At 46.7% G+C, this 26,855-nt stretch overlaps 1 protein-coding gene across 50 annotated transcripts in view; it reads right to left on the bottom strand.

Moving 5' to 3' along the window:
• Positions 1 to 26,855, bottom strand: part of EPB41 (erythrocyte membrane protein band 4.1) — a 93,918-nt gene that overhangs the window by 7,736 nt on the left and 59,327 nt on the right. For 11 of the 50 annotated variants that reach the window (XM_054802349.1, XM_054802337.1, XM_054802334.1 and 8 more), the window contains 10 exons: positions 26,419 to 26,591; positions 25,201 to 25,317; positions 23,737 to 23,865; positions 20,790 to 21,001; positions 18,980 to 19,036; positions 18,809 to 18,853; positions 17,918 to 17,980; positions 14,970 to 15,149; positions 1,438 to 1,872; positions 106 to 234 (listed from right to left, as the gene is read on the bottom strand). In XM_054802349.1, the coding sequence (XP_054658324.1) occupies positions 106 to 234; positions 1,438 to 1,872; positions 14,970 to 15,149; positions 17,918 to 17,980; positions 18,809 to 18,853; positions 18,980 to 19,036; positions 20,790 to 21,001; positions 23,737 to 23,865; positions 25,201 to 25,317; positions 26,419 to 26,591 (1,540 nt within the window). The other 39 variants (XR_008573973.1, XM_054802345.1, XM_054802352.1 and 36 more) reach the window with 35 other exon arrangements.

Here is a 26,855-nt window from a genome sequence, read left to right as displayed (position 1 = left end):
GAGAAAAAAAAGGCAGGTGCTGCTGTCTCATCCGGGGGTTTCGGAAACAAACCGCTTACTTGAGTTTAATTAAGCCCCTGGAAAATTAATCAGAACACACCTTACCTGTGCAGCTTCGTAGGTGATAGTCTTCGTCTCCGTGTGGACGATGGGGACTTCCTTCGTGGGAATTTCACTTTTGACGGCGCTGGACACGTCGGAGATGGTGACTGTCTGTGTCTTCACTAGCGGCGGCTATGAAATAGGGTTAAAAACACCTCCGTAAAGACCCAGTTAGCGTTTCCACGCTGTGACCGTGTCGCTGGCAAATGTTCTGACACTGATCTGATAAAAGCACTGTGGGAACCAAGGTCAGCGTGGAAATCTTTGGTTTTAATTAAGCCTCTGGTACGACACACTGCTCAGAGGGCAGAGATCATGCGTGAGGATTAAACAGACATTGAAAAATCCTCCAGACCTTCCCCAACGCCGAGCCCGCAGGTCAGCCCGAGCGAGGCATCAAGGGTTTAACTGGTGTGTCACAATATCACAAAGAAACCGTTTCTGCTGATTATTAACTTTCTAATTACTAGAAGCTCATTGCCAGCTGCCAGTAGAAGATGACCCTCCTCTACAGATGACAATGTCAAGATTAACACAAACCCTGGGCAAATAAAGACTCGATCACGGCCGAGCGCTTTATCCTGACTGCAAGCGAAACACTCGATTATTAAAAATCCTCGTCAGATCCTAGGTCTTTAACTTTTATTAAATCAATGTCAGACAAAACAGAAACTTGACGTCTCGAAAGAGAAACGGGGGAAAGGGGGAAGAGAAATCAGTTGTTCCACCACCTGATAATTATCCAGAAGAAGACAGAGTTAGTTCAGACTCACAGTGTTTTCCCAGAGGGCTCGATATCTGCTCACCGTCCCCAAACCTGACAGATGCCACCGTGATTGTTAGCAGGGGAAGCGGACACCTATTTAACAGCAATTAATATCAACACTGAAGCAGGCAAAAATATCTCCCACGGTGGGGAGCAGAAAGGGACATCACAGCTCACGTTCACGACGTAAAAGCACGTTTGACGGTGCTTCCAATTTGGTCTGCTGTGCTAAGGCTCAGCAGGAGCCGGCAAATACCTTAAGGAACTAAAATTCCGTGCCTTTGGAGCCTAAATATTTCCCTTTTGGGGGATGCAACAGGATGCTTTGATCAAAAAAAGGCAAAGGGCGTTGCGCCGCAGCAATTGTATTTAACGCCAAGATAAATTGAGAGGGGCTCGTGTGCACTGACTGCAGGAGATTAACCGGCTAATTAGCTCCACGCACGAGTCCAGGCCAAGCAAACACAACTCCTCTCTGGGTCCGTGACATCTGCTTGCTGCAGTGTTTGGGTTCCCAACTCCAAAGCCAGCCGGGGGGACGTGGGGGAGCAGGCGCTGGGGCTCACTACCTGGAAGCAGCGAATGACCGCCGGCAGCCCATTATTAACATCTGAGTCGTGACACTCGCCATTTAGCTTTCTAAAGGCAAATCTGTCTTTGCCATCCTCTGCCGCCTCCTCCTCTCCTCCCCGGGGCTGCCGGGGAGGTGCGGCAGGGCTGGCGGGGGGCTCCAGCTCAGAGAGCTCCGAGTCCTTCTCCGCATCCGCACAAACCCCCTTTCCACATCTCAGGTCCTCCTTGCTGGCGGGGAGACTGGGAGCTGCCTCCTCCTCCTCCTCCTCGCTGCTTAGGGAGGAAGCAGCAAGGTCACGGCTGGGAGAAGGCTCTGGGGTCTCACTAAACGCTACCGACTGCTTTGAGCCCTCCCACGCAAAGCCAGTGTTAACATTGCTCCTCTCTGGCACTGCAGCCACATCCTCTCGGGAGAGAAAGTCACTCATTTTCTAAAAAGAAACGAATACACAAAAAAGGCCAGAGAGAGAGAGAGAGAGAGAGAGAAAGAGAGCGTTAGGGAGAACAGGAGGTCATGAAGCATAAAGGCAAAACATTGGTTTTTTATAATATATCACATCTCCAGTAACGCATGCAACAGCAGTGGGTTCGGACACTTGAAAGCTTGAAAACCTTTGTGCTACGGGATGTATCCAGTGCGTTTACTGACACGGCCTTCCCGGTACGTTACTGATCCACCCTCCTGAAGTTTAAGGAATTAATATTAAAAGAACTCTCTGCAACTAAAGGAAGAGCCACCACTAAGCACTTCTTGCCCAGTTTGGAAACAGGAATAATTTCAGCGTAGCAAGCGGGGACTTGCGCACATCCAAAATTCAGGCGTGCAACAAAACTCACCGACTACACCAAACCCATGCTCCAATTCTGCTTTTAATTCCTTGAAGTATTTTACGCTGTGTTTTGACTTGCACGTGGAGGTTAAAATAATAAGCCCGGAATTACTGCGCACAATAATCCCTGTGCTTTGCTCTTTTCCTCGCCCTTGGGAACATTCGCACCTCCCAGCACCCTCTGGGATAACTAACACAGCCTTGTCATTACGGCATCGGGAATATTACTGTAGGAGTATCTACAAGTCAGTAGTAAAATCAACTGCTTCAGTTACCAAGCGGCTCCCGAACTGGTGATGCAGTCTGGTCATCTGAAAGAATTTGTACTATTTCTTTTAGACAAACCGGTTTGATTAACTCGCACATCTTAGCACAAAACTTTTCAGCTGAGGAATAAAGAAACACGGCTTTAAACTGGAAAGCCAGACGTTCACGCTGATGCGTGCTGACCCCACCGAGCACGCGGTTCAGCTGCGCTTGACCATTTAATCGGTGACTACCGAAAAAAATCGTAACATACTTTATCCCAAAAGCAGCCGGTGCACGGAAACCTTTGCGGTAGCTAAAACCTCCTGAAGATACAACAAAATTGGCGTTTGCGACGGTGCACAGGAGAGAAGACGCGTGGTGAAGCAAGTCAGCCCTCCGAGAAGCAAGCAAGCGTGTCTAGAGCACCTGCGATACGTGGGAAGAGCGTGCCAAGGTTTAACTAAGGCTGGTGCTATTCTGCTCTCCGTTCAGCTCGTTAGCAAGGTCTCATCAACTAGGTCTTCTCACATCTCTGGGAGCCCTCTAGCCAGGAGGGAAGCAACAAGTGACAGAAGAGAAGAGTTAAAACATGAACAAGACAGAAAGCTTTAGCAAAAATCAGCTCCTTGCCCAAATGCCCCAGCGATGAGTATTTCATACGCACAGAGAAGCGGCATTTCAGTCACCAGCAGCAAACGATGGCTACGGTCCCGCTCTCCGCTAGAAATTGTGTTTCTCATTACCGACGTGGAAAGTTGCCTCCAAGGAAGGGCAGAATAAGCAGGTACAGGCACTGACGGTTTTACACGTATCAAAGTTGTCACATCATCCAGCATCAGGGAACGAGGAGGGGAAAAACTCAGAGGGATGCTGCTTAATCAATGCCATTACTATTTCTTCTCAATAATTAACCTCACGGCCGATTTCTGGTAACTTTGTATAAAAACAGCCACGTATCTGTTCATCCAAATACAGTGATGAAATTTTGACAAAAGCATGGCAAGTCCACTGTTATTCTAATTTTGGGGGTGGTATTAAGACGAACAGAGACTGTTGCCTCACTTTTTATTAAGAAGATTCCGATTCCCAGCCTCTTGGGCGTCTTTTAAGTTCTTGGGACATTGCTTAGGAAAAGGCGTTTAAGAGGAGCGCAGGGATAGCGACCAGCGCTGCGGCGATCAGGTCTGACTGCACACATAGGGACATGTTATTTCTGATCAAAAACCACTTCCATACGTGCTCCTCCAAAGGTATCTCCAGATCCCACTCTCATTTTGCAAGATACTCCACTGCAATATTTCACAAAACAGAATGGAGGTTATCAGCTTTGAATGCCCGCGTCTTAATCTTACTTTAAAACTCTGATTTATGGACTGACGATATACCGATCTTTCCGTAATAAATATATATATATATATATATAAGCTAAATTGTGCTAATTAATCGTGGGATCTTGAGAAGACGCAGTACATCTTCTGGAGTTTAATGGAAAATACCGGAGGAGCGAGATTTCCTCAGATACCGGCTGGGGCACTACTTCGACCAAGAGACAAAATCGCAGATAAAGCAGATTAAGCAGCTACATAAATGCAGATCTATTTAAGAGACAAACATTTGTAGCCAGTCAAAACAATTTCCCAGCTCCCTTTCCTATACAGAAAAACTAATTTACGTTAGCACAAGAAAGTATCTTGTACGGTAAAAGCGTAAAGCAAGGGAAAAGCTTAAATGAAGCTTACGGTGTACATGTACGGGTCGTCAGCAAAGTGTGGCAATAAACATGCAAGCTATAAAGACAGAATGAAATCCTGATAAGATCAACTGATCGGAAGCACTTTTTTTTCCCTCGCCTTCCTATTCCACTGACTAATTGAAAGGTATTTGTTTCCATATGAAATTACCTATTTACACACACTTTAAAAAACAAAACCAAGGTTATGTTTGTTCCTATATTTAAAAAATGCAGTTTTTGCATGTAGGCTAGAAAAGATTATCTTTTCATTAAAAAACCCACCACCAACAACAAAACCAAAACCCTAGGAATTTGAACATCTGCTACAAATTCTGATCTTATCAAGATTTATTTTAATTTGCAAATGCAAAAGCATTCCTGCTTTTAGGGCTCAGATTCGTAGAGTTCCAAGCTCTCATCAAGACCCATGAAACCTGAGAGCGCCTGGGTCGCAAAAATCCTCATTTCCCGAGACACGAAACCAACCCAGCGACGCCTAAATCAAGCGCGAAGCAAGACTATTCGCGGAAGCCATACGCAGCATAAAGAAAATACAGGACAGGATGCGATGCCCCAGAAGAAACACATCCAGCCAGACACGAATGCAACGAAACCGTTCCCCTGGTGAACCCAACTTTGTGCTCCCGATGGCGACAAATGCGGAGGACACAGCTTAAGCGGTACGGTGTAGTAGGTGACACACAGTAATCCAGACTGGGGATAAATTAATAACAGGTTTAATTGCATGGCTGCTACCATGCGATCAAAAGGATTTTAATTTTTTTTTTCTTAAAAAGTGGTTTTGTATAAATTTGTTTGCCTGTATTTTTTTCAAGAACCTGTTATTTTGGATCAGGATATATTCGTACGAACCAGCTGCCAGCGTGGGTACCTGTTTCCTGCAGCCCGCGCAGGGATGCTGCTGCCTCTCCCCTAGAAATATTCAGTTGTCCCCATCCCAAACCAGACTCCTATCCTGCAGGAAACTTAAGGAGTGCTAAAATGATGGCAACCCACCAGTTACCAAAGACATTTGATAAAAATTGATAAAAACATAAAATTACAGTGCACGCTAACTCCCTACAACCACCACATGAAATACTGTAAATTCCAGCTAGTTGGTACTTCCCAGTCCCCTTCTTTTTCAGTCCGGCATTGCGGATGTCCCCGTTATTAGGTTATCCCCGAACAAGCATCCACAGAAGCTAGCAGGCTCGGCGTGACCGTCTACGGATGCACGGGTAGATGACGTCGCTTTTGCAGCGAACCGCACTCACCAGCGAGAACTCCCAGCTCAAAGGATGCTCAATCTCACAGCTGTCAAAGCACTCGGGTAAAAAGTATTATAAAGCAGCAAATAAAGAGATCCTTATTTTACAATACCTGCTATGGTTTATAGAATGGCTTTGCCTTAAAGAGAGAAGTTAAAAAGTTTAGAAGCTGTTCAATAAACCCTGGCATTTGAAAAACGATGGCCATTACCTATGGATTTGCGGTTTGGGGCTGATTTTTTAATTGATTTTTTAATCTGATCACAACATCTTGACCAGCCTAGTCAGACGATAAAAGGATAAAAGGGAATGTGACCAAAGTGAAAAGTATGGCTAGAAAATCCACAGCATGTTACGAGCTTAAAAAGATGAAATTGCTGTGATGAACAAGAATCCCAGGATATTACACGATACGCAGCAGCCGCTTCCAAGCTGCTGCATCAACTACTGGGCAACAGGAAACAACCTCAAGAGCAATACTTAAATTATTAAAATAAGGTTTCTGAGCAACGTGATTCCTCTCCCCACCCACCCTGATCCCCTTCCCATCCCTTTGTAGGCTTTGGATGGGTGGTACGAAGCTGTTCACTTCTTATTCCAAATCCCCTCTGCGGAGAAAAAGCCGCTAGTGGCACCGAAACACGCTTTAGTGAAAAGAGTGGGGATACCATCAGGGTTTATAACGGAGAGCAATTTTGCGCTGCTGCGTTTTGCTTGCTTCATTTCGTAAATCGAAGCTGTGGCTCTGCGCCGGTGCCAGGCTCATCCAGGAGAGCAGCCGCACAAGCCGCACGCTGCTCCAGCGCAGCCGGATTCGCTTTCCTGGGATCGCTCCCGACGGCACGGAAGGAGCCGAACGGTTTATCCAGAAGTCGATCGTCTCACAGAAGAAAAGTCGGGATTTAAAATTAAGACCGACTCTTGACACAGTCTCTAGACACAACCTCGGGCAGCTTCAACCAGCCTCAACCCAAGCAGGGGCTCGCACTGTGCCACCGAGCAGAAAGGCAGCGGTTCATCGGTTTCTTCGCTTACGATACCAGAAAGGAGCAACGCAACGTGCGGGGGAGAGGCTCTCGCAGGACCTGCAGCACTTCTGCTCTCGGGACAACTTTCTGCAAGCTAGTTTTCCTGTCGTTGACTCTCAGGAGCGAAGAGGGAGAACGTGTTGTGTTACGTTATTTGGTACAGAGCTGAACCTTTCCACCCCGCTGCAGACAAAGCCTTTCTTAAACCAAGCTGGATTTAATCCTCAATCGAATTATTCCGGCCAGTTTGCACGTGTGCATTGCTTACAGCCGCGGGTCCCCTCTCCCCAGGAGCACGAAACCCAACCAGAGAGTGTCCAGCAGACCCAGCGCCCCGAACGCGACCGGTAAGGAATGACCTGGGGTCTGCTGGCTCCCGGTTTGAGAAAGCAACGCTGAGGGTTAGTCCAAGGAAGTCGCGTAAACCTTTTTCGTTAATAAGCAGTGGGAAGAAGAATCTGATTTGCAAGAACATTTATTAATGATAAATGTACATATTTACAAAGAAAAATTCGAGAAATACAAAACCGAAAAAGTGTTCCAAAAGAGAGCATTTTAGGTAAAAAAGAAAGTGTTTTCAGTCCCCACAAACTGATCCAACACGCCTGCGTACCACCGCTAGAAGATCCCAAAGTGGCACAAGCCAAGGCTAGTCCTTCCCTCCAGCTTCACAAACCAAGACGGACGCAAACAGGGACACAAGAGAAACCACCGCTGTCAGGTTCTCCAGCGTCACCCACCACTAAGTACCGACCAAATGAATCCATAACCTTTCTTCGGGCTAAATTTTTTCCGGAAAGCATCCTACCTCATTCTGTGGGTCGGAACAGGTGCCATCAACTCCATGACCAGGAAAAAAGAAAACCCAAGAAACCAGTGGAATAATTCTGAGAATGACAAATTACTGACCCTGATGTGAAGTGGAAGATGCTTTGCCCATAACCTTCTCGAGGAGCCTCGTGGTACGGACACAGCAAGGCCAACGCAACCTCGCTCCTCCAAACACGAACCGCTCCTTTGGTGCCACGCTCAGAAAATCCCCCTCTCCTCATTATTTCAGGATAGGAGGCAAATATCGAACACCTACTTTTTAGAGTCATCACTAGTTACTGCACAATCTGCAAGGGAGGAGAGCTGGTCTCAGCTTAACTCCGTCCCCTAACCTGACCTGCCCGTAGAGTCCTCGGTTCATCTTCGATCGACCCGCAGGGCAAAGCAGCACACGGCAGGAGATGCAGACAATACCCTCATTTATCTGTTCACTTTTAATAGCAGAAAAGAAGACAGGGATGTTGTTTTACAGTAACGGACACCTCGAATATCACCGATGATCATCGCATACGGAGCCCGATACCTAACGCAGCCTCAGAGCTGAATCTGAGTTTCTAGCGATTGGCTCTGCCATCGCTGCTGCTTCCAAATACTAAAGCCCACCTGCTCGTAAAGCACAAAAGCACGAGAACCTATTCTGCGTTTTATCTGGCCTTCAGAAGAGCTGCTATCAGGATAAGAAGATTCAGAAAATGAGCGCGGAGTCAATCGCCAGCTTCCTGCTGGAAAACCCGAAGGGACCGAGCCTCGACAGCCGCTAACCGGATCCCACACGTGAGCACCAAAGAGACAAGTGACCAGACTGCAAAACACCGGGGAGGTCTAATTAACGTCAAAACTGCCGGCAGTCTTCATGTAGCCAAATCACCGGCACGCCAGAGCCACCAAAACGTCATTTTCTGCAGCAGAGCGCACTGAAAAAAATCAGGATTTCTGACGCCAACCCGGATGAGGTTACGCGCTGTGGCTATTTCCAGCTTCCCTCCGGAAGGGATAATTCAGCTCTCCGTCACTCACGGACTGGCATCGCACCGGCCACGTACAAACAGGGTGCGTTAGTCCCACACGCCGGTGAGGGCGTGGGGCAGGCGGGCGGGGGGCTGCCGGTGCTTCGCAGCAAGTTTAATCCTGAGGAAAAACGGGAGCGAAGTACCCGCGTTGGTTCCTTTATGAAAACCCTGAGACTTCTGCCCTTAAACAAAAACAGAGCGAATCAGCTCTCCCTGTGCACGGGTACGACAGCAGGCATCCCCAAATCCCATCTTTCGGCGCCGCATCCTGCACGGACATCAAGGGAAAAGGGCGAAACCAGGAATGAGCCAGCACGGCACCGACACGCACGAGATACGTCGCGCGCGGGAACGAGATGTTTAACGTGCAGGAACAAGACCTTACGTGGATTGCCGCGGGGCGCCTCTGTGACCCCCTCTGCCCTCGCAAGCAAATGGGAAAAGAAGCGGAGGAGCAATCGGCAAAGGGGCTGGAGCACAGCGGACACATCACTGCGGTGTCCAACGGATGAGGTTTCTGTTCCTGATAAGCTTCGGGCTTTCTCTGTCAGAAGAGATCACATCCGCCCGGGTGAATATAGGTAAGTGGCCTCTAGACTGCCATAGAAATATAAAGCATTTGTTCAGTTTCTTTATGCTCTGCAGTGATAATTGTTATATAAATCCCAAAAATGTTCCTGAGCATTCTCAGAATGTAAAGTTTAAAAGTTTTTTTGCTGATGATAACCAGCCTTACCTCAAGATTAAAAAAAAAAAAATGGAAGAGAGAGACCGTTTTGATTCGGAAGTTTAAGAATTGAGTTGAAGTGACCGACAGAGTGCATCTCTCATCACTCCAGGATAAGGTCCCCTGAGCACTATGTTCAAACATTGCTCCGGGCAAAGATTTTTAGACTTCAGGTCCTTTGGAAATGGTAGATTGAGCTACAGAAACCATGGCTTTGCAAAAGCCACTGGTATGGCTTCGAAGTACTTGTCATCGGTTCAGAGAGACAGCATGAGGAACCTCAGCAGTGCTCAAAGCAGCGGCCCGGCAGCCAGCCCGAGCAATGGCTTTTGAAAGGAAGCAGGTGTGTGTTAAAGCTGCTCTTCTCCAGGAAATACGGACAGAAAACGGACAGAGAGATCCGAATAACTCCTGTCCGCTCCCTCTCCACGCCAGGACAGGGAGAACGAACAGTCCCTGTTTTTTATCACGGCCGTTCTAATTTGGGGAAGGAGATTCAGGCAGGGAAGCCCAGCCAGAAGCATCCCCCCGGCTTCTTCCATCCCGCATCTTCCGCACAGCACGTGGCACCTCAGCATCCTTCCCCACCTCTCCTCTCCAGGGCCCACCTTCTCGGGATAAGCCTTCCTAAACTTCACACCGAGCTCGACAGAGTTCATTTGCATCCCAAGGCGTGTTCCTCGGACGCAGCCGCCGACAGCTCTCCGTACGCCCGTACAACAACCCAGTGCCTTCTACGCTTCCAACCACTGAAAGAGGAAGACTGTGTATTAAAGGCAGTGTATTAAAAAGGGAAGAGTACTTTCCAATGAAAAATCAGCATCCTCACAAAACAAAGTCCTAAAGGCACAAACCGGTGAACTAATCAGAGCAGGTTACAAGAGTAATCAGAAAGATTCCCGCAGATTAAAAGGAAGGGTTTCACTAGCAACCGAAGTTTCTGAGACAGCATTTAGAGCCTCAACCTGTACACTGAGAGCAAGAGAGGCGGCTCAAACGGTCCGTGATACACCACGGTCCTTCGGATCAGACAGCACATGCCATATTTGCCTTACATCTTTTTCCTGAAAGCTTATCTGCTAGCTTCCTAAATAACACTGTTCACACAGATACAGATCTATAAAGGGTTATAAATACATGTATTTATATATATTCACATATTTTAGTCCCTGTAATAAAGGTCCTCTCCTTTCTCTTCTGTGCTGCTGGAGCAGCTGCCAACACTGCTGGCACTGGTGGCTGCTCTCAGAAGTAATCGTGTCTACACCAACCCTCCGGAGAAAGCAACAGAAAGCACGTTACTACCGAAAGGAGAAGCAGTTGGCTAAGCTCAGTCCCATAATTACTATATACAGAAAAGAAACCCCTTAGACACAAAGTCCCGTCTTCCCTCCAGCTCGCAAACCAGTTCTGCTCAGCCCAGTTGGGCAACTCCTCTTGGAGCCGACGCAGCTCAACCAGGGTAACTCGGGTAAACGTGAGCATCATCCAGACATTTACATTTGTAGGCAATATACAACAAGCGGCATGCAACGGTTTTGTTAGAGAAGTCAAAACAATCCATGGCTTTAACATTAGAAGCGTGTCCTGATGTAGTAAAGTCAACATGCTAACAGAGGAGACGTACCTAACAGCAGGTTACTCCAGTCCCGTGACCTAAGCAAACATGCATCAGTTAGTTCAACACAAATTAAATAAAACACATCTGAAGTGTACCAAGACCACCAGATTCAGGAAAATGATTAATCTATGTTTACAATAAATATTCCCTTGCAATGAGTTTTCTCCTACAACACGATGTTTTTTCTTGGAAACAAGAATAGGGACGCAAGAGGGAAGCGGCGATGCTTTGCGAAAAGCTTCCCCCACTGGGAAAATGAAAAGCTGCCCGTCCCTGTCTCTAAGTTAACACTAACGGCAGCATTGATAATCAACACTTCTCATTTAAATGCCAATCTTAGATTCCAAGGAAAGGAGTGGTTATGGATTAGATTCGGCAGATTGCTGAAAAGCCTCTTTTGGAGCAGTATCAAATGTTCTTCAGCTCGTGAACATCTTACATTTAAAACAACAAGCTTAAAAGCAAGGCTGCAGCAACTCTACGTGACGTCTACAGGGGCCGAAGAAGCAAACGTCTCCTCCCACATATTTACGCTCCCCGTCTGCCCTCTTACAGCAATCGGGAACACGGTTCAGAGAATTTGCTTTTGCACGCTAGGAAACTTCGAAAGGGACCTGGCAATCCATGACCACTCCTGCCAGGTCCCCGGATCACAGCTACACAATGACACACAGCGGGATTAACACGATGGTCGTGGGGTGTCCCTCCCCGGGACAGCGAACTACGGAGATCAAAGACCAGGACAAGGAAGATGCAGCAGAGGCTACGGCCAAGAAATTCAGGAGCTTTGGTCTTGAGGTTTCAACATGACCCTGTTGCCACTCAGAGAAAGAGCAGCCACCAAACAGTCAGTGCTACGACCAGGAGAAGGGACATCATAAAGGGAATATGTGGAGAAGGAAAAATGCTAGAGTAGAGCTGACACTTTTTGAGTGATTTCTGCTCTTCAGGAATTGGAATAGAAACCTTTGGAAGAGTTTCTCCACTTGCTTGCTGGGGAAAGGCTGTCTCAGTAGGTATCTCCTGCTTTTTTAGTTTGTCTTCATCCTGTACTAACAGAGGACGTTCCTGTGTCTGCTTTCATGGTAGAAGATCAAGAAAGACAGAGAGAGATGAACAAAAATGACAGATGGAAAGTGCCCAAAATGATACTTGGAGGTGTGCAAAGCCTTAGGACAGCCTTCCTCTCAACGTGAAAATAAACTGCCCGGGAGAGCGGAGCTGCTGGTGGCTCGGGTCACACCAGCCTTACAGCTACAAAATCCAGTCCTTTCTGCAGATCTCATTAACATCTGGATCAGGATCATGCGTGTTTTGTCACTGCCCTCCCAGCAAAGCGTATGCTCAAAACCTGCTGAAGCGTTTGGGAGTTGTAATGGTTGAGAAAAAAAAGTTTTGAGGCATTAGAAATGGCGTAGTACAAAATAGGGTCTTTGACAGCTTCCTATTCTACAGTGCCCTTAAAAAATAGCGTTTGTTAAAACACCGCTGAACATCCAGACTGCAGTGCAGATACAAAATGCTTTTTCAAAGTTCTGACGACAGTATCAAAATTTTGATTGTTTTGAAAATTCTACTGGAACAAGTGAAAAATTGTTAATCTTAGAAATCCCGAATGTGGGACAGGCAGGACGGCAGTAGGAGCATCGCACACTCCTTCAATTTTCTTCCGCATTTTAGCACTTTTGTTTCTGGAGTCTAAAGAATGTAAAAAACCAAAATGAGGAAATCATCATGCAAGGGCTCTAACGCTTTCGTTGGAGAAAGAAAAGATTGTGGGAAATGTCGCTTTTCAGTAACTCTCCATCTCTTTAGTCTGCCAGACCTGGTCAAACCCAAGTGCACCTAGGAGAGGAAAAACTTGGTTCTAAGCTCTCTCAGCTGAGCTAGTCTCCTTTGATCAGTGCGGTATTTTGGGACCGGTTCTTTGCACACCCCTAAGTGATGAGTATTGGGGAGAAAGTAGCTGGGAGACTGGGCAGCAAAAGAAAATATAAAATGCAAGAGTCACATGATCATTAAAACAAAAAAACGGAAAGAAAGACAACATAAAAAGAACAGGGTACAGTTAAACTTTCATAATTGCTTTTCTCTCCGAATACACGGTTATATCTTTCATGCAGCTTTTTCGAACCAGCCATGCACCAAAATAAGCAAAATTGAAAGCTGCAAAAGCTGCAGCAGTGCAAAAGTCCTCTCGGTGTGTGAGTTATGAAACTACTTCATGTAGCCAAAAGAAAAAAAAATAAAATATTATCCAGCAGCTGCTGTTGAGTTTTTGCTTGGTGCCATTGCAATAGCAGAAGTCTGGTTCAGAAGCACATATCAGAACAGCAGCTTTACCTCAAGCCCACCAACCTGTCTCTCGGAAGATAGGACAGTGACTTTCTTGACCTGGACACACAAAGCGTGTTAAGGTTCAGTTGTCTTGCAATAAAACATATAGGAAGAGCAGAAAAGCAGCCCCTGGCAGAACACCCTTTGGCCACTACAGCGGGGCGTCGATACCACCGTGAACAGAAGAAACAGGATTGCTTTGCATCATGATTTACATCCTTAAACATATGCAGGGGAAGGAAAACAGCCTTCCCGGAAGGTGCCTGGTGAAGATGCATTTCTGGAAGTTCACAGCAGAAGGTGTCCACCTCCATCTCAGAGCAAGACCAATTTGGAGAGGATCAGATTGAGAGGGAATTTCCAGAAATGCAAATCCAGGGCTGACACCATTCTTGTATCGCTGTGGACCGCTGCAGCTTTAGATGGGAAAAGCCCACGCCATCCAGTTATCGTGAACAGCAGCCCCCCAAGACCTCACAATGGGGTCACCATGCAAGAAATTCTTCCTAATAACCAGGGATATCATTCCTGAACTGCAGTTGTGGACCTTGAGAGCCCCTGCCCTATCCCACCCACACAGCCATAAACCACGTGGCGCCGCGGGCAGAGCTCTGCTGCCCAAAGTCCTGCAGAATTTACTCTGAGACTCAGCAACCAAAGAGGAAAAAGTTCATCCGTGTGTTAAACAGGATAACTCCAAGGATAACGATCAACCCTCATTAGTTCATTTTGGGGGTTTTGTTTATCTAGCGGGGTAAAAAAGCCCTATAATTGTCACGGCTGCTCTCTATGCTTTGAGGAGCCTGTAGTAAACTCGGTGCTTAAAACCCCTTGTACCTGTGACAATAACCCTCCATCCACTGCAAGATTTTTTCCGTTTAAAAAGTAGCTCCCTCGCAATGGTTCGAAGATTAAATGCAAGCTTATCTGCAGCCCTGTGGGTAGGAAGGGGAGAAGCCGGGCTTAAACCAGGAGAGAGTCTACGACTGCCGCCACGGCAGCCAGGATGCGATTTTTCAGTTGTAATAAAAAAATCGCATTTACTATTTAAGAGGCTGATTACCACGGCCCGTAACTACAGTTTTACTCACAAGCTTCAAATCTGAGCTAGGTTACGCCAACATTAAAGAGGGAAGCTGGCTGTTATCCAACAAGAAACCAGTTGGCAGACAAGATCTCTGCTGCTCCAACTCGGTTTCTTTGAAAAATTACCTTTTCAAGGAAATTAGCAGAGAAGCTGTGAATGTATGTGGCTACTAACGTACAGGTACTGTTCCTGTAAGGAGAAAGATTTCCACCACGTGTGAACAGCCCTGCTGTAGCCACCTGAGGAGTCTTCTTGAGCCTCCACAGCAGATCAGCACCTGCAGGTCCTAATGCAAGACTAAACCCAACGACATACTGGATTAACTGGAGAATAAACTGACTTTTGAAAACTGATATCGTCCTAGTGCATCTCCACTGGGTTATTATCTCCGCTGCCGTATTATCTCTGAAGTAATTCCCTTCAATTTAGGGATCTGGGGCTTTTTCCCCACACACACATTTTGGGGAGACCTATATTCTGGCACCAGGATTAAGCCAGTCCCCAAACCAGCCACGTGAAGTATACTCGAGCATCATGGATGAAAGCAACGCTAGGAAAAGCAGCATCGAAACCAGAAGTGAAGAATTCCTACATTCTTTTCTACCAAAGCCAAAATAAATCCCGTTTTTATGATACTACAACTAAACCATCAATTCTCTCAGAGACCATTATACATGTTAAATGTCAATATTAACTATTAACATTCAATTTAACTAAAAACTAAGGGGAGCCGAGCCTGAATCCTAGGTTGCAAAGCTAGGAAGAGTGCAGTGCACCGACACCCACGCGCCGCCGAGGTACTCACTCCATCCGCTCCCGTGGGAATCTGCCCGTTGACATTGAGGGTCCGGAAAGGGGAGTGAGTGGACAAGCGTTTGTCCCATTCACTCGGCCGAGGCTCCGGGACGGACTCCATAAAATTCTTCTTCAATTCACTGATGTTGGCGTGATGCTTCTTTATTTCTTCTTGGGTCTTATCTAGATCCTATTAGTAAAAGGACAGGGTAAATGAAGAGACACGGAGGTGACACCTGCGATTGCCTAGGCTGCCGCATAGCAAAGCTGCGCTCAGCAGAGATGTTGCCGACTTCCATCAATTGTGCTCACACTGCAAACACACAAAGGGAACGTCCTCTCTCCTCTTTCCTCTCGTATTAATTGGGATAACTGCAATCGGCACGGAGCGGGGTGTCCTCCAGGAGCGGGACGTGCCATCAGTTCATCTCAAGCTACACCAAAAGAGATGACAGCTGAGGTTTTCCCCATGTGGGATTTTTTTTAAAATTGCAATAATAGGTTTGTTTGGGTTTCGTTTGGTTTTTGTTTTTTTAATTTAATGTCTTTAAATTGGGTGGGTTTGCTTTCTTTTCCCTCTGCTAGCCTCAAAATTCACGAGTATAAATGCAGTTAACATTTAAAGAAAATATTTTCCCAATTTTATTTATTCTCTTCATACCTATTTTGCTTTCGTCCTACCAGGAATTATCTTTGGTCCCAAAATACCCCCATTACTTTTCCCCCAACTCTCATCTCATCCCTCCAGGAGCTACCACAGGAGGTTTTAGACTTCTGAAATGAAGATGAGATGACAGCCTTTTAAAAATCAAACCGAGAAGTTACTTTGTGCTGGATCAATGAAGAAACTCCTGCTAAAATACTTCATCTGGAAAAAGCCAGATTTCTGCTCTGCGATGCCAGTTTACAGCATAAACGCACAGACTTCAAGGCAAGTCAGCTCTCTTCGACTTGTTTAAAAATAGCTTTTCCTTGCAAGCAAACCAGAGTTTGTTGAAAACAAAGCTTTTGCATAAAATAGGCGTAAGCCATAAAATAGGCGTAAGCCAAACAACAATTTTTCTGGACAGTGCCAAAAAGCAGCAAGCCTCACCCGTTAGAAAGGGGGAAATCAAGGTCAGTAAAAGCATCACTGGGAAACGTCACTATTTTGGGGCTTTCAGTTGGTTCTCAACCCATCAATTTTAGACGATGGGAGAGCAAACGCACCCCCAATCTCTGCATCCCTGCAGCTTACCCAGGACACACCGCCCACCCTCTGCAGGGCTACAGCCCCAAACCCCTCAGTAACAACATTTGGCACGGTTCTGGGGGCGGGGGGGAAAAAAACAAACCAGTTTTGGCATCTTTCCTGGATGAAAGCACAAGGCACGTGCCTGCTAGTTAGGAAAAAAAAAAAAACAAACCATAAATAAGCCTGCCGGGTCCAGGAGCCCTACGGCAGCTCCTGGTTTAGAGAAGAGAGAAAGACCACCTTGGCTATCCACCACTGCGCAGGAGCTGGTCCTGGGAGGGTTTGCGGAGAAGCTAAAGCCACGAAGAGCTACGTGGGGTCTTGAAAGCATCTGGAGGAACAAGCTCACTCAGCGTTAACGCTTCTCCTCCCGTTTTGCCCCTTTTTGTAATAATACGGAGAGCGGGTTACCAAGCACGGAGCGATAAAAGGCTTACAATAAAATCAAGCGGCAGCTTCGGGAGGATGAGGTCTGCTGGAAAAACACCTGATCTGCCAAATGCATGGAGTTTAAAAAAAAAAAAACAAACAAAAAAACCCAAAAGGAATAAAGGGGGTGAGCTGCTGGGGTCAGCCCTTTCCTAGGGGAGGGTTGGAGCACCTGCAACAGAACCGGTGGGAAGGGCAGCGGAGGGAGAAGGGGCTGGGTGCCAGAGCCAAGTATTGCACTAACAGGAAAAAGGGGTTTAGAAGCAATGAAAAAGCTCTGTGTGGGGTTGGGGAGATGGAGATGCTCGAGTTGGGCAAAAGGAAGTGACAGGCGCAGTCTTCGCAGCGCTCCGGCGGCGGCTGAGCCCTGCCCGTCGTGCCGCAGACCCTTCGCTCGTGGCAGAAAGCTTAGGTTGTAGCAGTCAAAAAAAAAATTTTTTTTAAAAAAAAACCCCCAACCGAAAACCACCCAAAAGCTGCAAAACTTTTAAAATTTGAGATTAGGAGAAGGCAGTTAGTACACTTCACTTGCAAGAGATACCAAGAGGGAAACCCTACCAGCTGCTGGTGCTGCAAGGTCGAGTAGAAACACGTAACACAGAGTATCAGAAGCCACAAAACGTCTTCCGTAACAGAGTGTATTAAAAAAATAATAAATATATGATTGGCATGGTCTGTTCTGAGACCGTGCTTGGGCAAAACCAAGCGTAAAGGCTTCCCAAAGCCAAAGGGAACAGGAGGGATGAAATGGCTTCTCACCTGCTCGCAAGCCACCCACGGCCATCGAGCCCCCGCGTCAGCTCCAAGGGGACCCGGTGCCGATGCAGGTTGGGGCCCGGGGGAGCGCTGAAGATGCTGCGAGGCAATTTCACCTGCATCTTACCCTGAATTTTTGCATTTTCATAGACTGTCTTTTCCCCCCAGGGGAAAAAAAAACCCACCTTATTTCAAGCAAGGAGAAACTTGTAAATGAGCCCCCTGCCACGATTCACGTCACTGTGAGCACCCAGCGGGTCCAAGAGCAGACCTGAGCAGCTCTGCCAATCATATATTTTGGGTAAGTGTGAGAGAATGAAAGTCAGAAGAGGCAGAAGGAAGAATGCCTGCACATCGTCGTGTTTACTGTCACCATGCAAAAGCGTATTTAAAAAAAACCAACCAACCAACCAAAAAAGGTCTTTCATGCAACAGCATGCAAAAACAAAGGCAGCGGCAGAAGAGAAAGAAAAAAGTTCAGCGCAGATGCAGAAGGTCTAGGCAAACGCAACTGAAAAAAGCTTCAAGTTCATACAAACCTCCAACATTAAATTGCTATGCCTGATATAAATGTTTTCACCATCTAGCCTCTTTGATCTTTTCTGTGAAAATGAAAGAAAAGGGGGAAACAAAACAAAAAAAAAAAAAAGAAAAAGAAAAGCACAAAAAATTAAAATGTTGTTCTTGCGGGATTGACAAATTGGCAAATTAAAAAAGTTAACTCAACGTCGGGAGCGCAGCGCTGTGCCGGGGTGGGGTGGGGACCCGGCGTGGGGCCCCCACCAGGAAATGGGGGTTCTTGCTCATGGAGAATGGGGAAATGCAATGAGTCCTTTAAAGAGACAGCTCCCAAGGGGTCGTCGGCTTTTGCCTCGATTTGTATCGCTCCTTTACCGGTTTTGCGTGGAAGCCTTGCACGACGTTCATACTCCTGATAGTGATGCGTGCCCGAGGCTGCACTGCCTGGTGGAACTTTTACAAGGTCTCAATGTGCACAGTAACTATGTCTTAACCACCTCTCCCATCTCGGATATGTCCCCTAATACTCAATCGATACAAAAAAAGCATTATGCTTTTTTTTTTCCTTTCTTTTCTTTTTTCTTTTTGCTTTTCCTGGAATGCACGCTATACAGTTTTCTTTGGTTTCTAATTCAATTTGTTACAGGGAGGATAAATTGTATAAATCAAACCAAGTGTGCTTCTCTCGAACATTCAACATGCATAATTTTAGCAATCAGACTGTCTATGGGACAAAAAGCTATTAATTTTAAAATCAAGTATTTGATAGTTGCAGTTTAAAGAAAAAAAAAAACAACAAAAAAACCCCAACCCAAAGCACATGAAGAAATTGGAGCACTGTCTTTTTAAACAGGTTACAGATGCATGAATGATATGGCAAATTTGTTTGGTGAAAGTGTAAAATGTCTAACCTTCCTCATTCTTATCAGCTCTTCCTCTTTTTCTGCAGGCTGCTGCTGTTGGGCAGTGATAAAAAAAAAAAAAAAAGTTGTTGGTTCATTTAACTATGTTGAACCTCACTGTATAACCTTAAAAAAAAAAAAAGAAAAAGTGAGCAACCTAACTGAATTATCAGCACAAACCTGGGGCTGGTCACCATTCGTGGTGGGTACCGTGACCTCAATGTGCGTTTTCCTCACCTACATTTAAGAAATAAATTGGTAAAAACATTTCTTGTTAGTAGACTTGTTTTAAGAGATCATTTAGTTTCAAAACACAGCTGCATAAAGTTGGTTTTGAAATGCTGGGTGAACATGCAAAAACCAACATGCAGTCCTCCGGAAAGAGTTAATGACACCGCAACTCTCCGACAGTCTGTTAGTTAACAGCACATTTACAATCATTCCTTCAGCTTCAGAATTATTTGCATTTGAAACCAGTGCTCTCTAGTGCTGCTTTGCCAGGCAACATTTTCAAATTTAATTTGCAGCTGGATCTCCCAGTGAAATCCTTACCCAAAGCAACGTGCTCAAATTAACACGGACCACCTCGAAACCAGAAAATTATTTGTTACGCGCAGGTATTACGCTCGCAGAGTCAGTAAGAAGTGGCCTATCTACAAACTCAAGCCTAACATCACAAATCCAGTTCCTTACTGTCCCCGAGCAAAGAGCCAAGATTGTCTTAACGCTTTAAGGAAAGTATTTGAGGGAAACTGGATTGCCAAATACTCTGAAGGCAAAAGCATCGGTGGGCGTTAAAAGAAGTGATGCAGCTACATTTGAGAAACAGGGTAAATTTGGCACGTTCAAATCCACAATTTCCTCCCACAGCTACATTTAAAGGGAAAAAAAAAATAATCCAGTGTTTAAGCATTTAGGAAAAAGCCCTGTAATAAGCGAGATGGGATGAATAAAATGTACTTGCTCTCAGTTTAATGCTAGGGAGGGTGAGCAGCCGTGCAGGAACTGTGCGCCACGATGCGCACTCCAACGTGCCATCCTGAAGGTCCCCTCAGCATTTTCATTTAAAAACTACTGGTCACACAGGTCACGAAATTTTTTTAAAGCAACCGTCCTTCCTTCACCTCCATGTCCCAACCTTAAGTCATAGTGATCTCCCCTGGAGCATGTCACATGAGACCCAGTGCGTGATATGTTACAGCAAAAATGTGGGTCTGGTAATGCTGGGAATAGCTAAATATTCAGAGTAATGGGAAAATTGTGTCTTGAGGCATACACCTCTGCTGCAACACTGCAAGGTTTCAGTCAATGAGATTTGCAGAATATTAAGGACACTGTAATACGAACAGAAATTTTTCACATTCTTTTCACTTACAAGAATAACACACACAGATCAAGGTCAGCAGAGGTCTCGGACATTTGTAAAAAGTTCAAATAATGTTTAAAAAAATTTTCATTTAAACAATAAAGCCCCAGAGGTCTCAACAGTGCCGTTCACAACTGAAGTTTTAGGCCAGTTTGCAGAAACATATTAACAGCTCTCCCAGAGAAAGCCTATCAATGTAAAAAACATTTGCATTGAGACGCTGGGCTGCGGACCAGATCCATATCACCGATTTCACTGGAATCGCTCCTGCTGTTGTACCAGGAATCAGCAGAGACAGCTCAGCAGTGGGTGAGCTCTAAATTCAATTACTGTGAACTTGTGTGCAATTCTGGCCAGCTGTTTTAACCGTCTATCAGTACGTTACATTTAGTCTGACTGCAACCACCAAAACCCAGCTGCCCTGGGCATCCTTCCTTGCACCCAGAGGGTCAGGGCTGAGATCTCCCTGGGACCCAGATGCCCGTAACTCTTTCCCACCGAATGCCTGGGTGAGGAATAAACCCCTCGCTGCCCGGGAGGGGAAGATGTGCAGAGCTGCTGCTCCGGGCTGGCTTCTAGAGCCGATGCTCCAGCCTCTTCCAACGAGAGCCTGGTCTGACATACCTTTGATGCATCGGCTGGCTCCGGCTTGGCTTTCTCCAGTGGGATTTCTTCACGTCTCACATCGGGTTTCGCCGCTTCTTTTTCTACTTTAGAGGCAGCGAATGTGTCCTTCACGTCGGGCTTAGCTGGGAGTGGTTCTGCAGCGTGGCTCTGAGCGATGGCTGGGGCAGAGGTGGGACGGGGACTCCTCTCAGGGGTTATCACGGCCACTGCTGAGGATGGGGGAGAGACAAACAGGGACATGGTTCAGAACAGGTAACGTTTCTAAAGCACCAGAAGAAGTCTTTCCAAATTACAGCGCTGTCATTTGAAAAGAAAGGGAGGAGAAGGAGGGGGGGAAAAAAAAAGGGGGGGAAAATAAAGAAAGATGTTGAGCAAAGCAGCTTGTGCATTTAGTACGGGGAAGTTGTGATTATTTTCCTTATGGTTTAAATAAAATAAAATAAAACCCCACAACAGATGGTTTACAAAAAGCAAGCTTGCACTCTGCAGAGAAGCCACACCAGAAAGGCGAATCTATTTTTGACACACTGCCATCGATTTCTGGGTCCTTCGCACACAACAGACACAGAAGTCCATCCCAATGCAGCCGTTAAAATAGAAACACTTATAGCTGTGGTGAGTTCTTGACTCGTTGGCATCTCCTCAACCAGAAACAGATGATTTCTGGAAGGGCAACACAGGCTTTCCCCCATCTCCCCAGTCTTTTCAGCAATTCAGACCAAAAAAAAAAAAAATCATTAACAAGCCTTGCTCTATAAAACTTTGCAGCAACTTCCAGGTGGGTTTCAAAGCAGGCTGGGGCTGCGTGTCCGAGGTGGGTATCTCCTGCCGCAGCCCAAGGCACCGCTGCGAGAAGATACCCAGCACCTCCAGATCAGTGACAGTGCAGAAATGAACAGCATGCTGCCAAAAAAAATCACCGTTCCAGAGGATGACAGTCTTAAATACAAGCACTAGGTACACACAAAATCAACTGCCTACCCTTTCCTTCAATTCCTGATTTCCCAGACAGTTCCCAATCCCTGAAAAGCCTGCCACCTCCCAAATATTCAAGCCAATACTGTGCGACAAAGCGAGCCCCAATTAATTCACTCTGCGTACCTATAGATGCAATAAACTATTTAATTCTCCTGAGGCTGGGTTTTTATGGCCGTTCCACTACAAAGGTAACTAGTCGCCCGAAATAATTTCTTTGACGCGGTCTCATATTCCTAACGTCACAGTTTATGCAGTGACATTCACACTGTGTAACCTACCCAGCCAACACGAGGTTACTAGTGTCCATCCAGCTTGTCAAAAACACCAGAAAATTTGACATTAAAGAAGAAATTGTAAGTTTAAGTAACTCCTAAGTAAGAATTCTGGTTCCACTGAAAAGATAACTCATCTGTGTGTATAAACCACGTACAGAATAAAGTATCCATGTGGACAAGAACACACAAGATGGAGAGGTAAAAAAAAGAACCTGATTTTTCAGAGACTGAAATTCCACTTTTAAGACAAACTCCTAGACACCACTTCCTCTGAAAACCCACCCTAAAACCCCAAAACCACCACCGCCATCTCCATTATTTCCCCGCTTCTTCGGCACGGCAGTTCATTTCTGTGTTATCCTTTCGGAAGGACAACCGGTGCCGCGTCTCGGTGTCATTTATGCCATGGAAGCGGTGACAGCCATCGGGGAGGTTGTACAGAGGGTCGGTGAGACGGCAGGGACAGTCGGGATTAGGAGGATGCCGGGTGTGCAAAGCCATCACGGCGGTACCTGGCTCCTTCGGGACCGGCTCTACTTCTCTCATCACCACCATTTTTTCTTCCTCCTCCTCCTCTTCAATTGGGCTTACCTCAACACTGCCAAGAGCATGTTTGGCTAAAAAAAGTTATGGACGTGTTAAAATGTCACCTCGAAGATGACAAAGGAAATAGTGCCATCAGTAAATCCTCAGGGCCTCCTCTCTGTAGGGACTCCTGCCTCTCTTGGCACTTCAGAGCATCGAGACACGCGGGTAAATAACAACAGATATCAAGCTTTGCCTTTGATGTTCAGTGACAACTTCTGTGCTGCATCGTTTTAGTTGTATTTTCTCGATTTACTACCATTAGCTATTTTGACTAAACACTGTAAAAAGCACTGCTCCAAAATATGCGATATAAAATAGCCATCATCATCACCCTGGCCAAGAAAACAGTCCCTACTAGGAATAAAAAGTGTCAAGAGGAGGAAAAAGTGCAGGAGGTGAATGAGAAGAAGGGGCAGCTGCAGCAGGACACCCCTGGATGTGCTCGGGTCTGACGCTGGCCGCTGCCTGCTCTGCTGCAGCTCATCCCACGCAATATCCTCGAGTCTACGTGCAGGGGCTGGCTTAGTGTTTTTGACAATAATCCAGAAAACGGATGAAGTTCCCAGTTACTTCCCTCCATGGCATCGATCTCCTCTTCCTGCAATGACTAACCGACTCTGCTTTTAATTATGATTAGGGTGGATCTGTCTGCAGCAGTGAAGCTACTCTGGGAAAAAGAAAACAACCACCCAACTATGGAAAAAGCAGGCTCCCTAGCGAAGAAGAAAAAGCCGAGTGTAGGTGAGCTCCAGCGGTCCCAGAGCGCACAACCTGATTTTCACGTTCCCATGGCTCAGGGAAACGAACCTTACGAGAAGGGACAGCGAGAGAGGAGCGTTAAAAGGCCATTGCACACTCATTTTAACACGCAGACACGCAGCCAAGCCACGGCACCTCCTCGTCTCACCCAGAGGCGTGCCTCGATAAAGCAGCGCTCGTGTATTACAGCATACTTGCAAAGCCGGGCGTGATTTTAATGGCAGCGAACACCACTGCAAACGATGCAAACTCCGTCCTACAGCACTGCATCACTTCAACCCAGCAGGTCACAGCACGGGCGGCCGTGGGAGCCACACCGATGCCAAACACCGCTGCGGCTGTACCTGACCGCGTCCGCAACGGCTCCGGTAACTTTGGCTCAGCAACGGGAACCTTAACCACCTCTACCTTCTCCTCCTCCTCTTCCTCCTCTGCAATGGGTTTCATTTCAAAAGTTTCAAGAGCGTGTTTAGCTAGAAAGAGGTTTGCATGGGTTAACAGAGCGGTCGGAGAACCACGAGGACACATGACGGTCGGTGCAGCGGAGGAAAGAGTGAGGGGAGATCCCTCTCCAAGGCAGCGGCTGAGAACAGCAAGGAGGTTTTTAAATCAGGCAGCTTAATAGTAATTTTTCACCAAGCAACTGCATATCGGTCTTTCTAGCGCTGCCAGGACCAACAGTGTATTGGATGAGAGGGGAAAACAAGTAAGCGCTGCAGGCTTCTTGCCCAGGCAGGGATACACGGGGACACGCAAACGGCTCTCCAGTGCGGCACCAGGACGGGTTCTGGCTGCAAAGTCTGGGGAGATGCAGGTGCTGGCTCGTAAAATCCAGGAAAAACACACCCAGGCTCCTCAAGATAAAAACCTATATAAAAACTAGCTGCTTTAATTAAATGTACTTGAGTGATCCACTTCAAATCTGAAAATTAAGAACACACAGCCATCTATCCTGGTGTCTTAAATGCTAATTCTCCCTCTTCTGTTTTTCCAGCGTCAGGCTTTCCCTGCCAGGTGATGCTGACTAGCAAGAATTCGAGGCAAGAGAGTGGTGGGGAGACAGTCTGCCACGTTACTTTATGAAAGCCTGGTCTAGATTTCATACCAGAAAAACGGTGATGTCAAAAGCGTGCTGCAAAAAAAGTCGGGGTGGAAGCAGCCCAGAATGCAGTTGCATACGAATCATCTCCAGCCCTAATGCACCACAGGCATTCGATATTTAAGCGATGAAGACTGCAAATATTTGACAACACCGCTGCTGTGACAGACTTATTAGTATTCAAATATGCTGTTGTACCTACACACCTCTTAAGGGCATTAATATTTATTAATAGTACCTATCTTAAGAGAAATATAAGCTCCATGTAGCAAAATGGGCGGCATTTCTCAACCTCCCCCCCCCAAAAAAACCCAGAATAGGCTTAAAAAATGGCAAGCAGGTCCCAGGATGAAGAATTTCAGAAGCTTTACAAGAAGTTTCAAGATCAAACTTCAACGTTTTCTAACCCATATTTACAGAAACACCCAAATTTAACGAGGAGACAGTTCTCAAGTGCCAGCGCATCCTAAACTTTTCCCCACCTCCCCGCAAGAATTACAGTCTAACGAGGTGCAAGGTGGAAATTTAACGAGTCTCCCAGAGCCGGGGCTCTGCCGGGCTCTCTCTCCTCTGACTGTGAAACTCTTCTTGCAAAGAAACGAAAAAAGAAAGCCGCCAGATTTGGTGAAACTTTTGAGTTGTTGGGAACAAGCATGTAAAGGATAGGAAAGGCACTGCAGAGAGTTGTAGCCACCACCACAGCTTATACCTGGCTTCTCTCGGACCTGATCCGCGGGTTTTGGTTCAGGAACCTCAACCACCACCACCTCCTCCTGCTTCTCTTCCTCTACGGCTCTGAACTCAACTTTTTGAGTCGCACGTTTAGCTGAAGAAATGGGGCACATGTTAACGACTGCCCACACAGCAGATGGAAAAAGGCTGCAGACTTCAACGGGGACAGAAGCGTTACATTCACAGGCTGCTCTTTTCTGAGCTCTGACATTCGGGTGCGGGATTGCAGCGGGGATTTCGCTGCTGCTCTGGGGCCGTCATGGTCTACAGGGCACGGCCAAAGGGCAACCAACAGCGCTGGTCCCCGAGCCTCCGTGCATCGTGCCTGGGTAACCTCGCACGCCCAGACCACAGGCAAGCTGGGGTTTTGCTTTGCTGTGATATGGAGCTCAGACCAAGCAGCCCTTCCCTTCCCGGCTCCGAGGCGTGAAGCCCAGGCTCGGGGTGTTGCTGAGCCCTCTAAATCCATGCCAGGAGCAGGGGCAGCCTGGCTGCTGCTGGCCACGGGGCACTGGGGCAGCCCTGCTCCATGCCGGGTTGCAGCATGACCTCAGGGCTCAAAGCAACGCTGCTCCTGCTCTGTCAGGCGCCCTTAGTGCAAAGGGATTCTCCCCTCTCCCTGGATCCTAATTTTACAAGCATCCCATGATCCAGATCAAGGGGGGCAAACTTCGGCACTCCCCCTTCCCTGCCTCACCTCCTCTAGCCTGCGGCTATCCGGCTCTTTCAAAACTGTCAGGAACGAGCCCACCTGATCGATGTGCCACCAACTTCAACATCAGCATCGCTTTAATAGACACTGAAAAAGTTTCAAACAGTTGTGGCAAAAAAATTCCCCCCCTCAAGGAAAACGACATCATTTAAGAAGCTACACTGAACAAAACAAACCCTAGAATAGCTTAATTCCTGATTTGCTAAAAGGAAAAATGCGTTGAGGTTGAATGAGGAAATGTCTTTGCAACCAGAACTTTGCCATAAGCCTTCGGCGCCCACCTACATCCTTTTTGTCAGTCAGTTCTTGCTAGTACTACTATTCTGTTTGCATTTCATATCCAGGTCTTGTATTAAAGTGAGAAGTTACGCTTTTCTATTTATTTTCTTTTTTTTAAAGCAGGGAATTTAGGTGGTATTTAAGGAGCATTTCAGCATCCTGCAGAATCCAGCCATGGAGAGGGAAGAGGCACCAGACACTCACCTCCATCGAGGCTCCTGGAGGCTCGCTTACTTGCCGTCCGCTCGAACTGTGGAGCGGGTCGGTCAATCAAGGCACTTGCCTGCCTCGTCTGTGCCTGCGTCCGGCCACTGTAGCGGAACTTGGAGCCCAGTGCCAGGAACCTGCTCTTCGGGATGGCCTCGGTGGAAGTCAGCCTGAAAACCACACGCACGATTTAAAAATCCTACCTCCAGATCTAGGCAGTGGCAGGTAAAGGGAAATTAAAATACAAATTAAAGAAGGCTCTGCATACGCTTCATTAACAAAACAACAAACGCGAACTATAAGCCCACATTTACATAAGCCAGAAGACCTCCCTCTTATGTATCTCATGAAGCGGAAGCTTATTAGAAATTTATTGCAATATAAACGTCTCTGCAACCATTTCACTCCAAATTTTGTGCAACACCAAGGAACAC

Source organism: Grus americana, chromosome 23, assembly GCF_028858705.1.
Source record: "Grus americana isolate bGruAme1 chromosome 23, bGruAme1.mat, whole genome shotgun sequence".
In the NCBI taxonomy this organism is placed as follows: Eukaryota; Metazoa; Chordata; class Aves; order Gruiformes; family Gruidae; genus Grus; species Grus americana.
Note: the sequence above shows the minus strand (reverse complement) of the source record. Positions and strands in the feature narration are given on the sequence as shown.